Here is a 14481-nt window from a genome sequence, read left to right as displayed (position 1 = left end):
CTTAAATGTCGTGCATTCACTGAATTACATCTGTCCATCAATAACACGACCGTGAGTCTTGCTTTTTTCTGTCAGAGTCTTGGGGTCATGTTTTCCTTTTAATTGAGCTTCTGCTTGGTCACACACACATAATTGTTGATCCCATTCTCTTACACTTGCTGGAAGGCTTGCCTGGACAGAGAACCCTTCGGGTGCTTCCTGCTCCACTCTCTCAGGTAAAGGGCTGTCTCCTTTCTCGTCGGCCCTCTCAAGAGGTGTTTTGCTGTAAATGTTCCTTTCTCTATGAATGTTGATTTGGATTATTACATCACTGTGTGGCTAAGAGCTCACCCAGTTCCTGAACTAATCTGAAAGCCAAGTTAAGGGAAAACTAATATTTACTTGGTTTCCTTAGGACTCTGTAAAATTCCCTTTGACAAGAGGATGGTCCTTGAGCTGACTAACAATTCTGGTGGTTGTTTTTTCATGTGCGGCAGGGACTGTGATGTGAATGATCTCGGCAGAGAATTTGGCTGTTAGTGGAGAAAACCATAATTCTTGCAGGTCACAAGGTAGGCTGAAGGGGGAATTGTACTTACAGGACTAGAAATATACGGTTTTGTCGTGCTTTCATTCCTTACCGTGACTATTAACTGGGAGAAACAGAAACTCTTACATTTATTTGGCCAGTGAGGAAATAGGTTCCTGACAGCAGCCCAGCCTGTCCCATAAATGACTGATTTCCCCCCAGAGGATAGAGATATTATCTAACCTAACAGATATTAGTCAGCAGTCCCTCCCTAGTGAGGTCTCTTAGGAACATCTTTTAACTTTGCCTCTTTCTGCTCTGGGTATCCTTTTTTAAGTTTTGCAGCCTGTCTCTCATCTGAACCTACAACACCCACAGGGTTGATAGACCCAGCAGTAAGTTAAATTCATCCTTTACATCTAGATCTCTTCTGAAGCTTTGGTAACCAAGTTCTATTTTTATATCCTCATGATGAGCCAAGACTGTACGTAGAGCAGACATCTGCCATATATAATGACATGGAGGTAGAAAACTAGACTGTTAGAGGTGGCGCAGGCTACCAAAGGCACTGATCTAAGCTTATTCCCAGTTTCTTCACTGATGGACTGAATGATCTTTATTGTCCCCTAAGCTCTGCCTTTATCATCAGGTCTGAATTAAGGATCTTGGTGCCATCCATACCTTGTGGGAATGCGATAGGCAGAGCCAGACTTGGAGGCAACTGTGATTTTAGAGCAGCATTTCTCACCCCTGTCATCGCATTTTCTGGAGACATGTGTGTGTGAGAGACATGGGGAGGGGGTGCACAGTGCCCTCCCAGACGTTCTGGCAAGCCATCTTTCCCTCTTTCCTCTACCTCAGATCTGCCTCTCCCTTCTGACCATCCTACCACACCAATGCCACTCAGCACTTTGTTCAGGAGCCTCTTAGTCCAACCTCTGAAGGTCCCACGGTTGATCCGATCCCACTTCAATGACCTTTCCTTTACCTGGGCAGCCAGGGGTATTTCTGTGCAACCCGTATGAGCCCTGATAACTTCTGAATTCAGAGGCATCCTGGCTTTTCTCTTGATGCTTGTGGAAGTGGTCATGAGGCAGTGTTCGCTGACCCCTGCCGAAGATCAGAGGAACACAGTCCGTTCAAGGAGCTGATGGTCAGCGGTCCAGCTGCAAAGTCTTCAGACCTGATAGAATGTTCTCCATCTACTTCTCTCCATCTCCTAACAGAGTTTTATGTGTGTGTCATCCAAAATATCTTCTAGAATTCTTGCATCGATGGTGTGGCTTACTCAGTTCATGGTATGTGGTATATTTAAAGTACTTGGGGAATAGTATCCATGGTAGAGAAAATCCAGGGTTTAATATCATTTGACTCGAAAGAGCCAGTGACCAGTGTCACCTTCTCACGCCTTTGCCACCCCCCGCCCCAGAATTAATTACTCCCCACTCTGTCCCATGGCACTTGCACATTTTAGTATTTATTACACTGTGTTATAAAATAAAGACAAACTTTTTTTTATAAAATCAGAATGAAAATGTAAAGAACTGGGTTGTGAGCCCCTGAACACAAGGACAGTATCTTACTTAGTCTTCTATTTCCAGTATCGATTCAAATGTCATTTAATCAAAATAAAATATTTAGTACTCTCCATTCAAAATTGTGATATTCATTTCTTGTAGTATGGTTCACATATATGTCTTTTGATGATGTATTTCACTTCTCTGCGTGCCATATTCACCCTTAGGAAAAGAATGTTTTAACCTTGACCACTGATGTTATGTCCTTGTCGAATGGGGTGGCTGAGATACACAGCTCTCTCCCTGTGCCATGACAGCCACCATACCGGTCCTCTCTATCGTCCTTCTAGCAACCTTGAAGGAGCTCATCTCACAGACCATGATCTGCTGGGCCCAGGAGGACCAGATCCAAGACGCGGAGTTGGTCCGGATGATGTTCAACCTCCTCCGGAGACAGTATGACAGCATCGGGGAGTTGCTGCAGGCCCTGCGGAAGACCTACACCATCAGTCAGGTCTCCGTGAGCGACACCATCAACCTGCTGGCCGCGCTGGGCCAGATCCGCTGCCTGCTCAGTGTCAGGATGGGCAAGGAAGAGGAGCTGCTCATGATCAATGGCCTGGGGTAGGTCATTCACAGTTGAGTGCATGTCCCTCAGGAGAACTTCAGGAGGGAAAACTGGTTTACCTGGCTATATAGATATTCCAGAATCCAGTAGTATAAAATCCCTGTGTGCCACCATCCTGATTTCACTCCTCATGGGATAACATTCTTGCTGAATCAGTCACCTTTGAGAACCGATGAGACCAGACGGCAGGACATTGGTTTGTGTCTGAAGAAAATAGCCCCAGGGAGGCAATGAAAACAATTCAGAGGAAGGAATAGTGTGTTCAACTCAACAGGAGAGACATTATTTGAGCAGTTGAGCTTTTGACTGGAATTCTTCTGAGACTTCCCTCTGAGAAACTGTTGGCTGATCCCTCTCTTTGCTTGGGACAAACCCAGAGAGTCATTTTTGTCAGTTCTGCAAGGCACCTTCCCTCATAACAATAGCTCACAGCTCTTCCTTAGAAGCCATGCTGTCAAAAAGATAGCATTATAGACATCAAAAAGATTTCCTTTCATTAGGTGGTATAGTTCCATGTTGTGGATGAGCAAACCAAAGCCCAAAAAATTTAACCGACCAGCCCACGGTGTTACTTGATTAAAATCAAGAACTAGGGGACGCCTGGGTGGCTCAGTCGGTTAAGTGTCTGCTTTCAGCTCAGGTCATGATCCCAGGGTCCTGGGATCGAGTCCCGCATCAGGCTCCCTGCTCTGCCAGGAGCCTGCTTCTCCCTCTGCCTCTGCCTCTCTCTCTCTCTCTATCTCTCATGAATAAATAAAATCTAAAAAATAAATAAATAAATAAATAAATAAAATAAAATAAAATAAAATCAAGAACTAGGACCACAACCTTCTTGCTGCTCCATGTACCATCCCACCGCCCTGGAGCCAGCCCACTGAAGGAACCCCACCCGATCCCCAGAAGAGGGACTTTGAGGATCCCTGGGTTGGGGCAACCCCTTGCCCCATGAAGCATGTTCTCATGCTTCAAATTCATTTCCAAGGAAGAATCAGGCATGTACTAGAAATGAAGAGACTCTAATGGGAAAACAAACCTGCAGAATTAGCTTCTCCCCTGGCCCTTGCAGTAGACAGAGCAGCAGTAAAAGCTGGTGCTATCTCCTCTTAACAGCAGCCAGCACTCAGGGGACAGGGACAGGCCGAGGCTAGCCACCCTGTGAGGGATTACACAGCCACGTCACAGGCTGCTCCTGCATTTTGATTTGCCTGCAGCTTTATTATGTGTGAATTTATTTATTTATTTATTTATTTATTTATTTATTTATTTGAGACAGAGAGAATGAGAGAGAGAGAGCACATGAGAGGGGGGAGGGTCAGAGGGAGAAGCAGACTCCCTGCCGAGCAGGGAGCCCGATGCGGGACTCGATCCCGGGACTCCAGGATCACGACCTGAGCCGAAGGCAGTCGCTTAACCGACTGAGCCATCCAGGCGCCCTATGTGTGAATTTATTAATTTAAAAATACAATTTTATATATTTCATTGTTAATTTCACTGGTTTTTGAAGACTGCTGCCCCAAAATGTCATGGGTATCTATCTAATATACAGCTGCCTTTAAGAAAGGGGTACATCCCCATCATTAAGAAAACTGAAGTACACAGAGACTTAGATATAAGGATGAGAGGAGGAAAATAGATATATAGAAAACCCTGAGTACATGGAGGAAGAGAAATCCAGTAATTTGGGCTGTCTCAAAACTATTTCAAGGAAAAAGACAAAGGGAAGGGGCACCTAGGTGGCTCAGTCGTTAAGCGTCTGCCTTCGGCTCAGGTCATGATCCCAGGGTCCTGGGATCAAGCCCCACATTGGGCTCCCTGCTTGGTGGGAAGCCTGCTTCCCCCTCTCCCCCTCCCCCTGCTTGTGTTCCCTCTCTCTCAGTCAAATAAATAAATAAATCTTAAAAAAAAAAAAAAGACAAAGGACAACTGTGAAATATGTCATTAGAAGGAAATGTCTCAAAGAAAGAAAGTACTTCATAGAAATGAATACAGAATACTCCTGAATGAGCACAGAATACTCCTGTCAGCTAAAAAAGGCACTCCACATATATTCTGACTGACCTGGTAGCTTCTTCGGACCTTCCAGCCTGTCACATTTGCATTCCTTCACCCCCACTGTGTCTGCGCATTTGTGTGTCCTCAACCCTGAATGCTCATAGCACCGATAGAAGCAAGTGCTGAAGGCTCTGTCCCGTCTTTACCGTAGAGACATTATGAACAACAAGGTGTTTTACCAGCATCCCAACCTCATGCGAGTCCTTGGCATGCACGAGACGGTGATGGAGGTGATGGTGAACGTGTTGGGCGCGGAGAAGTCTCAGGTAATCCTACAAGGGGAACTCAGCCAGAACTTGACCCCTACACGGGGGCATGTGGTGACTTGTTCGCGGCCACATGGCTCGTGTCCATTGCCTCGTGACACTTCCCGGGGAGAGGGAGGGATGTGCATAAAGCCAGGAAATAGCCAAGGGATGGATGAAATCCAGCCAGTGAGGCTCAGAGCTTTTCCCACTCGTTCCACAAGTCTGGTCACCTGCTGAGTTTCCTTCCCATACTCTTCAGCCCTGCTCCTTCCAAGACCGAGTTCCTCCGGGTTCCACTTAGGAGCCCAGTGTGTTTTGTGCTGGATCAGGAGAATGCTGCTCTAAAGGAGAACAAGATCTTAATAACGATCGTGGCAGCACTCCCTTGGGAGTGCGCGTGTTTGCTCTGTGCACCGAACTCCTGAGGATATTGGCTTTCCTTGCCAGCCCCCCCATAACAAGCCCGCTGTCAGGGGGAGCTCCCTGGGCATTTATCCTAACTTGCGTGGGGTGCTCAGAGTTCAGGTCTGAAGGCAGTAGATGGGAGGATGTTTTCAGATGTTGGAAATTCCGGAGTGCCAGGTCCTTGGAATGAATGATCTGCAAAGCAGTTCCACCGGTATTGACAGGTGGGGGTGTGAAGGAAGAACAGAAGCCAAGCTCACTTTCCTTCTCACTCACTTCCTTCTGGTCCCTCGGGAAAGTGGGCCCTCTGCAGAAGAGCCCTGAGCAGATGTCTGCACGCCTCAGCAAGCAGGTAGCGTGTAGGTTTTGGAACTTTACTTTTGAGAGTGCCCACCCCCATGATTCTAAAGGGGGAAATCAAGGACTTTCTAGGATCCAGAGCAAGGTTAACACAGATACCACTTACTGAGCATTACTGGATCAAAACTAAGATGTGGCCAGGCTCTAGAGATGCTAATTACTTTGTTAAGGAGAGAAGCTAAGTGCAATCAGCAGTAACAGAAGATGGTATCTCAGTGCTAAATTATATGAATCAGATTACAGGTGCTATGGGAGCCCATTGGAGAGCAGTCATCAAGGACAGAAGTGACTAGGGAAGAAGAAAAATGTAATTGGGGAAGGCTCAACAGCCTGAGAGGGCAATGCTCATCAGGCTCCCACAACTCCAGGGGCCTGCCTTTACCCAGAGGACTCGGGCCTGTTATAATACTTTCTCATCAGAGTTCTGTCCACTCCCTTCCCAGATGGAAACGATAGTCTCATGTAGGGTCACGCAATTTCATGTGACATAGGAGGGTGTCTAGGATTCTTGTTTGACCTCTTTTTCCTTTGTAAGAAAGACATTTCAGGAGCTAAAATTAGCTCTCAATATCTTGGGAAGCCTCTTCTCAGGTGTCCACTCTGTCTTGGAATAAGTGAGTAAGTCTTGGAAAACACTGGAAGTAAGGAGAAAATTCATTTTCCAAACTGTTCATAGCTTACACCAGTACTGACAGGTGGAAGTCCATTGATTGCACACCCTAAGACTCTTGAAAGTCAGACTTTTCAGAAAGGACTCACGATGGACTCTTTTCCCTGACACTTCCTTCTTCTCCCTACAGATTGCTTTTCCAAAAATGGTTGCTAGCTGTTGCCGTTTCCTCTGCTATTTCTGTCGAATTAGCCGGCAAAATCAGAAGGCCATGTTTGAGCATCTAAGTTACCTGCTGGAGAATAGCAGTGTTGGCCTAGGTATGTCATGTTACCGTTTCCACATTTGGGCTTGGAGGTGACACCCCCCCTGCTGACCGCTTAGGAGGGAAAGGGAAAGAAGCTACATACCTGCTAAGGTATTTTTAAACATAAGAAGGAACCTGCCTGATCTAAAAATAAATGAAATGACGACATGATGTCTCTGCTGTCCAACCTAAGGAGAGATGTTGCTTCCCACCAGCACCAGTGACAGATTTGTGTTGGCGTAGTCACAGAGTTTTCCCTTGTCTCCCCTGGGACCAGTGGCTCATGGCTTATGAGATGCTGCCTGAGATTGCAGATCGAGTCCGGGGACGCAGCTCCCCCACCCCCAGCCCACTCTGCTGACCAGGGAGCAGCGCTGATAAGACAGAGCAAGGCCAGAGATCCGAGCCCTGCTTGGCAGGCTGGCTGTCGGCTACGTACCTGTCCCATCAGCCAACTAGACAGTGCTCTCCTAAGCGGCAGGGTGGACTGGCCACGAGCAACTGTGGGTAAGCAGTGTGAATCCATCGACACCACCAAAAAAAACAGCACAGTGCATATGCTTCACTCACTGTCCTGGGTGTAAACCAAGGGAATTTGTGAAAGACGCAAAACCACGCTTACGTCCATGTAAAATCTGAAATCTCAGGTTTCTGATTTATCAAATGCAACTTCAGACTACCAACCTTTTATTTAAAAAAAAAGTTTTTCTTAATTCTAGCCTAAGAATCAAACAAAGGAAAATCAAAGACAACACTGGTGACCTGATAGAACTATATGAACTCATGCTGTTTGAGGCTATTTTTAAATTCTGGGTGGTGGCCCTAGACATGGCCAAGTCATTTGAGCTTAGTTGGTTAAGTGGCCTCTCTACCTTTTGAGGGATCACCGAAGTAGGGCCCCCAAGAAGGATCATGTTATGAAAGTACTTGAAAACACATGGTCCCGGCTAATTCTGTCAACCGATTTTCTAACTTACTTCATATTCGCAATCAGTAACGAGTGTGGGGACAAGGATAATAAACAGAGCTGTTCTTAAATTGGGCAGGCAGCCCCCTCTGAACAACGATGAGACCCAGGTTTAGTGTGTTTGCTGCCCTCTCCTGACCATGAGTGGGCACTGCAACCTCAGCTCAGCACTGGGCGGCCCCCATCCCTTTCTCTCTCCTCTCTTCCTTCCTCAGCCTCCCCTTCGATGAGAGGATCTACCCCACTGGATGTGGCAGCTTCCTCCGTGATGGACAACAACGAGTTAGCGCTGGGCTTAGAAGAACCGGACCTCGAGAAGGTAACTGGCCCCGGGGAGGCAATGTGCTTGCCCTCTCCTGCCTGTAGCCTAGCCAAGCCAAGGAAATGCAGACCAAAGACTGGGTCTCCATCAGAACCTCTTCAACACTCCATGAAAATGTGGTAGAAAGTGAGTAACTGGCAGCAGTCTGATAATTAGGACCAGAGCATCTCCTATGGGCAGGAAGAGCCAACGTCATAGACATAGGTATCTGGATATTTGTGTTCTCTGTATGTGGAGGCCCAGCCTCACTGGTCTACATGGAACATCACCAGAGACCTGTGGATCTTAATAAAGTTCTGTATCATCGAATTTTTAAGTCCACACACTAAAGAAAGAAACATGACAGAAAACTGTATAATCAGTATACAGATAAAGAAGGCCCACACATCGTCTGCAGGTTCAGCTGAAGCAAAACTGAGACTCCCCACATGGGGACTGTGAAATGCGCCCCCACTGGTGGTGATGACTGGAGGCTGAGTCACCTACATCTTTCACCCTTCATTTTGGGGCTATTTCCTTGACTAGGTGGCTGCCAAGATTCACAGTATACTCTCTGAGTATGAAGGAGACTGATGTGTTGAGGGCAAGGGGGACAAGTAGGAGGTCAGCCACTGAACAGCGGGTCTGGAAGTGTGTGGGCGAGGCAGGGCTCACCGTGACCAGGGGATCAGGAAGGTCACTCGGGAGAGTGATGAGCTGAGGGAAGAGTAGAAACCAAGCAGCCACACCATTGGGGAAAGTGTGCCGGGAATGTTTGAGGTTAATGAGGAGAGCGTGGTGTGCCCGAGAACTGGGAAAGTGGATGTGAGGAATCATGGGGTGTTTGGAGGGAGTGCTTGGGGAGTGAGGGGGGACAGTAGGCAATTGGGGTTGATGCTACCATAACTGTTCGTGGTAGACATTCATACTCCTACCTGGTCACCGTGGGCCCGGTCCACTCTGAATTAACTCCCATGAACACGACCCTCAGAACGTGCCTTTTTGTTAGTGCCCCCAGTTATAGGAGAGGAAACTGAGGCATCGAGAGGTTAGCTAATATGCTCAGCGTCGTGAGGTTTATTAAGTGTAAGAGCCAGGATCTGAAAGAGTCTGGCTCCAGAGGCCATGCCGTTACCTGTTCAATGCTAGGACCTCTCTGTAGAGCCAAGAGCGAAGGAAGCCATCGGAGGGCTTTAAGCAGAGGAGTGACACAACATGACTTGTGTTTTAGAAAACACAGCCTGGTTTTAGCGAGAAGAATCGATTGGATCCGAAACAAGACACACCCCCTCCCATACACACACAGACTCAAATGTTCTGCCTCCCAGCAGTACATTGTGTGAACGCTTTTCCACAAATGCCGTGGCTATTCCTGGTCTGCTAGTGAGACAGACTTCAGTCAAACTCTGCTCCACATGCACTGAAACCGCAATCAAGAACTCAGTGTTTTGGGGCGCCGGGGTGGCTCAGTCGGTGAAGTGTCTGACTCCTGATTTCGGCTCAGGTCATGATCTCAGGATCGTGAGATCGAGCCCTGTATCAGGGAGTGTGGAACCTGTTTAAGATTCTCTCTCTCCCTCCCCCGCTGCCCCTCCCACTCACCGCTCACTCACACACGCTCTCTCTCTCTCTCTCAAAAAAAATAAATAAATAAAACCTCCGTGTTTTAGTTTGTGAGGTAACTGATGCCTGTATAGGAAAGTGGCTGATGGTTCTCTTACAGCAGGACAATGCCACGAGATTCAGTACTCAGTACCCCTCCTTAGCTGCAGTTCAGCTTTTGAAATGACCCTGCTTGACAATGACCCTAAGCCTCCCTTGGAAGATGCAGGATAGGATAAGGAGAGGCCGGGAGGCTGGGAAAGGGGAGAAAGGGGGACCTAGGGAGATGAGTAAAGGGGCAGGATGAGGTCTGCTACCCCGTCTTCCAGTGGTTCCAGTGGCTCAGCAGCTCAGCCCAGTGCTACGGGCTTTATTCAGCCCAGTGTCAGGAAATCACCCAAGCGTGGTTCCTGGGAGAGTTCCTGCCGTTCTTCCTTTCCATTGATCACAGCAGAAATTAGGTCCCTTAAGATTGAACAACAACCCCCTCCCCCCACACACACACACGTGGCGCTTATTTCAGAGGCCAGTGAAATGTGCTGCTTCTATAACTTTGAAAACACTGCCTAATTCCTGCCTTTATTGATGTTTTCCTGACACTTTAAAGGCCAAATCAAGTCCGAGCTCCAAGCAGAATAGTATCTTTACTGGTTTAAGAAGGAAAAAAAAACCGTGATGACTGTTTCATATGAGTTGTGCCTTAGATTCATTATTCTTACAAAAGGACTTAGAGTATTTGACATCAGCAAATACGTGATTCATTTGAAAACTATGTATTGACTATTTGCTATATGCTGGGCTCTGGGGATTCAAAAATGAATGACTTTGAGGATTTTTGCAGCACCGTGGATTCTCCCCTTCTCCTTGTACACATAAAATGTCAAAGGCTAAATCAGAATAACAACTGGGAAAAAAAAAAAAAAGAATAACAACTGCATTTCAAGCACAGGTCTATTTGCCAGGCCTTTTTTTTTTTTTTTTTTTTTTTTGCTTGACACCTTCTAAAAAGTAGGCAAGTTCTAAACTAGTCTACAAGATCACAGGGCTGAGATCCGGTGGCCCGGAAGCAAAGAGAACACTACGAATCCCAGCCCTTAACTGGCCATGGCACCCTCACTCACCACCCAACCTTAACATCTTGGCTTTTGACTTGAAACCATGATTGGTAATGCAGAACTTAAGTAGGGATCCCCAATTTGTCAAGGGCCCACTCAGAGTCAACCAGTGACTGAATACTTCGGTCTTAAAATAACATGGCCAAATGAACATAGCCCTCCTGGACCCCTTATCTCCCCAGATGCCTCCTAGTTAGGCCTGTGTTTATTTTTTTCTTAAGATCTATTAACTTTTAGAGAGAGTGTGTGAGCATGTGCACACACACGTGGGGGGAGAGGCAGAGGAAGAGAGAGAATCTCAAGCAGACTCCCCACTGAGCGCAGAGCCCAACGCGATGCTCCATCTCGTGACCCTGAGATCATGACCTGAGCCGAAATCAAGAGTCGGACGCTTAACCTACAGAGCCACCCAGGCGCCCCCATTAGGGCTGTGTTTAAATGGCAGTTCCCTCTTGCCAGAACTGGGAAAACCAAGGAACTGAGAGCTCATGGAGTATTCCTCCCTAAGAGTGATAATCAGTCCTATTGGTTACTTGGAAACAATAATGAATTGGAAGTTCTGGTTTCAAACCTCCTGAATTATTAACTTAAAAGTTTGGGGCTCTCTCTAGCTTCTGGGAGAATGAAAGCCCTTCTGTCCCCAGAATTTTATAGGCCTGACAGCTATCTTATAAAAAACGTAGACACTTACTTTTGTACTGTTGTTGGCAGGTGGTGACCTACTTGGCAGGCTGTGGCCTGCAGAGCTGCCCCATGCTTCTAGCCAAAGGATACCCTGATGTCGGCTGGAACCCCATTGAAGGGGAACGTTACCTGTCCTTCCTGAGGTTTGCCGTCTTTGTGAACAGTGAGTCCCAGATTTTTAATGCCTTTCAGATCTAGGGTGGCATAAACTGGGGGACATATAAGGAAAGAGAGGTCCTTTGCCTTTCTTCCTGCCTATAAGTGGCAGCTGGCCGAACAGGCTCAGGGAGAATCAGGCCAGAGAAGGATCAAGAATAGCGTCCGATGGACAGACTACCGAGCACTAGTCCCAGATGCAGCAAGAAAATCAAGGCAGAGGCTAGGGCTTTTTTCATGGCTTTGTACCTCTTCTCTCAGGAAAAGCAGGAATTATTAATATCTGCATCTCACCAGTTTCACAAAGCTAAATGCAGATGTGCCTTCAGATCCTTAGACTGTTGGATAGATGGATACATGCATGCATAAAAATTAAGAATAACTAAATAGCTGTAAAAGGTAACTAAACTCCCAAGAGAGAAGTATTTCTGTGGCAACCTTAAATACTATTCTTCTTAACACAAATTACTTCCCATTTATAATGAACTCCAAGTCTACAAAACTTCTTTAGTTCCCTGAGTATAATATACTGAATACTGTGTAAAATTAAGTGGGCTGCTTTCTTGGAAATGTACCTTGTCTCCCAAGATTTTGTTCTAATACTAATTCATTATATTCACATGAGAATCATGATCCTTCTCCCTTCTCCCAGTTTGGAGTTCCAGGCTAACAAATCCAGCTTGGCTCATTACATGATTGCAAAGAGGGATTGCTGCTCATGAGCAATCAGACCAAATGTTCTAAGTGTAAGAGTTTATCTCAAAGTATATTGCCACGACGGGATCATTGTATTACTGTGTACTTTTCTTGTCTCCTTTCATCCCCATCCCACCTGCTTACCTTCCTCTACTGTAATACACTCTGCTCTTAATATTTGAATGATTTCCATCATCCTGGTTTTCCCCCCTTTTCTTCCTGGGTCTCATCTGGCCAGATTCTTGATCACCCATCTTCTGCTGCTCACTCTACTCTTCAGTGTCCCTATCTATTCATCGCCAGCATTGCTGAATTCCATTTTCTTTGAGGCCAATGTCAGCAAATCCTCTAATAGTCTGTTGCACTTTCAATCCAAATGACCGCATGTGCAGAATTAATTCAGAGTAACTGTGATAATAGGGAAAAAATTTTAAGTGGTTTTTAAGGGTTCATAAATCTCACTAAATTATCTGAGTAGACTGTATGACACAAATCAAGCCAGGACTAATGTATTCATTCATCTTGGCCACCTTCACAAGATCAAGAGCTTTATGAGTCATTTTAGTGGGACTGTCTATATAGGTTATGAAGGTAAAGGAATCCATTAGCTCTGTTCCTATTGAGATTGCCCAAACTCCAACATTTGCTTATCCTGGTTACATATGACCATATTGAACTAAACTCTAGACCAAAATGTTTAGTCTAGTCTACTCCCTTTGCTTTCAGGTGGTTTTATGCCTTTTTCTCATATTCTTTTTTTTTTAAGATTTTATTTATTTATTTGAGAGAGTGAGCAGGAGAGAGAGTACACGAGCAGGGGCAGAGGGAGAGGAAGTGGGAGAAGCAGACTCTCCTGCTGAGCAGGGAGCCCGACGTGGGGCTCGATCCCAGGACCCTGCGATCATGACCTGAGCTGAAGGCAGACGCTTAACCGACTGAGCCATCCAGGCACCCATTGCATATTCTTTATAGTGCAGTTTCATAAAGCAATGAACTCTAGCAAATTGGCCCATCAGTAGGAAAATATATACATTTTATTTTTTTTTAAAGCATTTTTTTAAAGATTTTATTTATTTATTTGAGAGAGAGAGAATGAGAGAGAGAGAGAGAGCACATGAGAGGGAGGAGGGTCAGAGGGAGAAGCAGACTCCCCACTGAGCAGGGAGCCCGATGTGGGACTCGATCACGGGACTCCGGGATCATGACCTGAGCCGAAGGCAGTCGCTTAACCAACTGAGCCACCCAGGCGCCCCCATTTTATTTTTTTTTTAAAGATTTATTGGAGAGCAAGCATGAGTGGGAGGGGCAGAGGGAGAGAATCTCAAGCAGGCCCCGTGCTAAGCTCAGAGCCTCATGCAGGGGCTCAATCCCAAGATCCTGAGATCATAACCTGTGCTGAAACCAAGAGTTGGATGCTCAACCAACTACACCACCAAGAAGGCCCAATACGTACATTTTGATGTAATGTATATGTGTCTCTATAATATAAAGGCCACATTTGGTTTTGGCAAAAGATAAATAGCTTCTGCTTCCCCAAAATGTATAGTCTAGTAAGGGAGAGTAGACATGAACAGAGGTCACTATAATAAGTAGAGTAAGGCAGGGACAGAATCCTGTAGAGCTTCATGAGGGGGAACTCACATCCTGTTGAGAAGATCAGAGCAGGCCTCATGGAGGAGGTGATATTAGAAATGAGCTTCAAAGGGTCACATTTCCCAGATGCATAGATGCAGGAAAGGTGATCCAGCTGGGGAGCAGCATGAACAGTTGCCTCAAGACTAAAGCATGCTGTGCTCAGGAAAGAGAGTAATCTGTTGGTCTGGAGGATAGAGAGGTGGATGACAGTGGCAAGAGATGAGGTTTAAAAGGTAGGTAGGCAGGGGCGCCTGGGTGGCTCAGGCGGTTAAGCGTCTGCCTTCGGCTCAGGTCATGATCCCAGGGTCCTGGGATCGAGCCCCGTGTCAGGCTCCCTGCTCAGTGGGGAGTCTGCTTCTCCCTCTCACTCTCCCTCTGTGTTCTCTCTCTCTCTCTCTCAAATAAATATGTAAAATCTTAAAAAAAATAAATAAATAAAAATAAAAGGTAGGTAGGCAGCTATGACAGAAAGAACCTAAATGCTAAGCTGAAAAGTTTAGATTCAGTTGCAGAGAACTGGGAAACCTTTTTAACTGGAGGGAAACTGATGGGAACCACTGGGAACTTCTGTGCCCAGGTTAAAATAATGAGTTTCTAAATGGTAATAATGGTGGTAGGAATGGAATGGGGGAGATACATTTGAAAGAAATTACAGAGACAGTATTTATACAACTAGGTGATGATGATGAT

General features: G+C 46.1%; 1 protein-coding gene across 1 annotated transcript in view; it reads left to right on the top strand.

Annotated features, from left to right (window-relative positions):
- The window catches only part of RYR3 (ryanodine receptor 3), a 508260-nt gene that overhangs the window by 365338 nt on the left and 128441 nt on the right, over positions 1 to 14481 (top strand). Inside the window, exons 39-43 of the mRNA XM_034994885.1 lie at positions 2376 to 2649; positions 4857 to 4971; positions 6519 to 6648; positions 7818 to 7921; positions 11332 to 11467. Of these exons, the coding sequence (XP_034850776.1) occupies positions 2376 to 2649; positions 4857 to 4971; positions 6519 to 6648; positions 7818 to 7921; positions 11332 to 11467 (759 nt within the window). The remainder of the gene's footprint in view (positions 1 to 2375; positions 2650 to 4856; positions 4972 to 6518; positions 6649 to 7817; positions 7922 to 11331; positions 11468 to 14481) is intronic.

Source organism: Mirounga leonina, unplaced genomic scaffold (genome assembly GCF_011800145.1).
Source record: "Mirounga leonina isolate KUSES-001 unplaced genomic scaffold, KU_Mleo_1.0 Mir_91, whole genome shotgun sequence".
NCBI classification, from domain to species: Eukaryota; Metazoa; Chordata; class Mammalia; order Carnivora; family Phocidae; genus Mirounga; species Mirounga leonina.
This window is presented reverse-complemented; position numbering and strand designations above follow the sequence as displayed.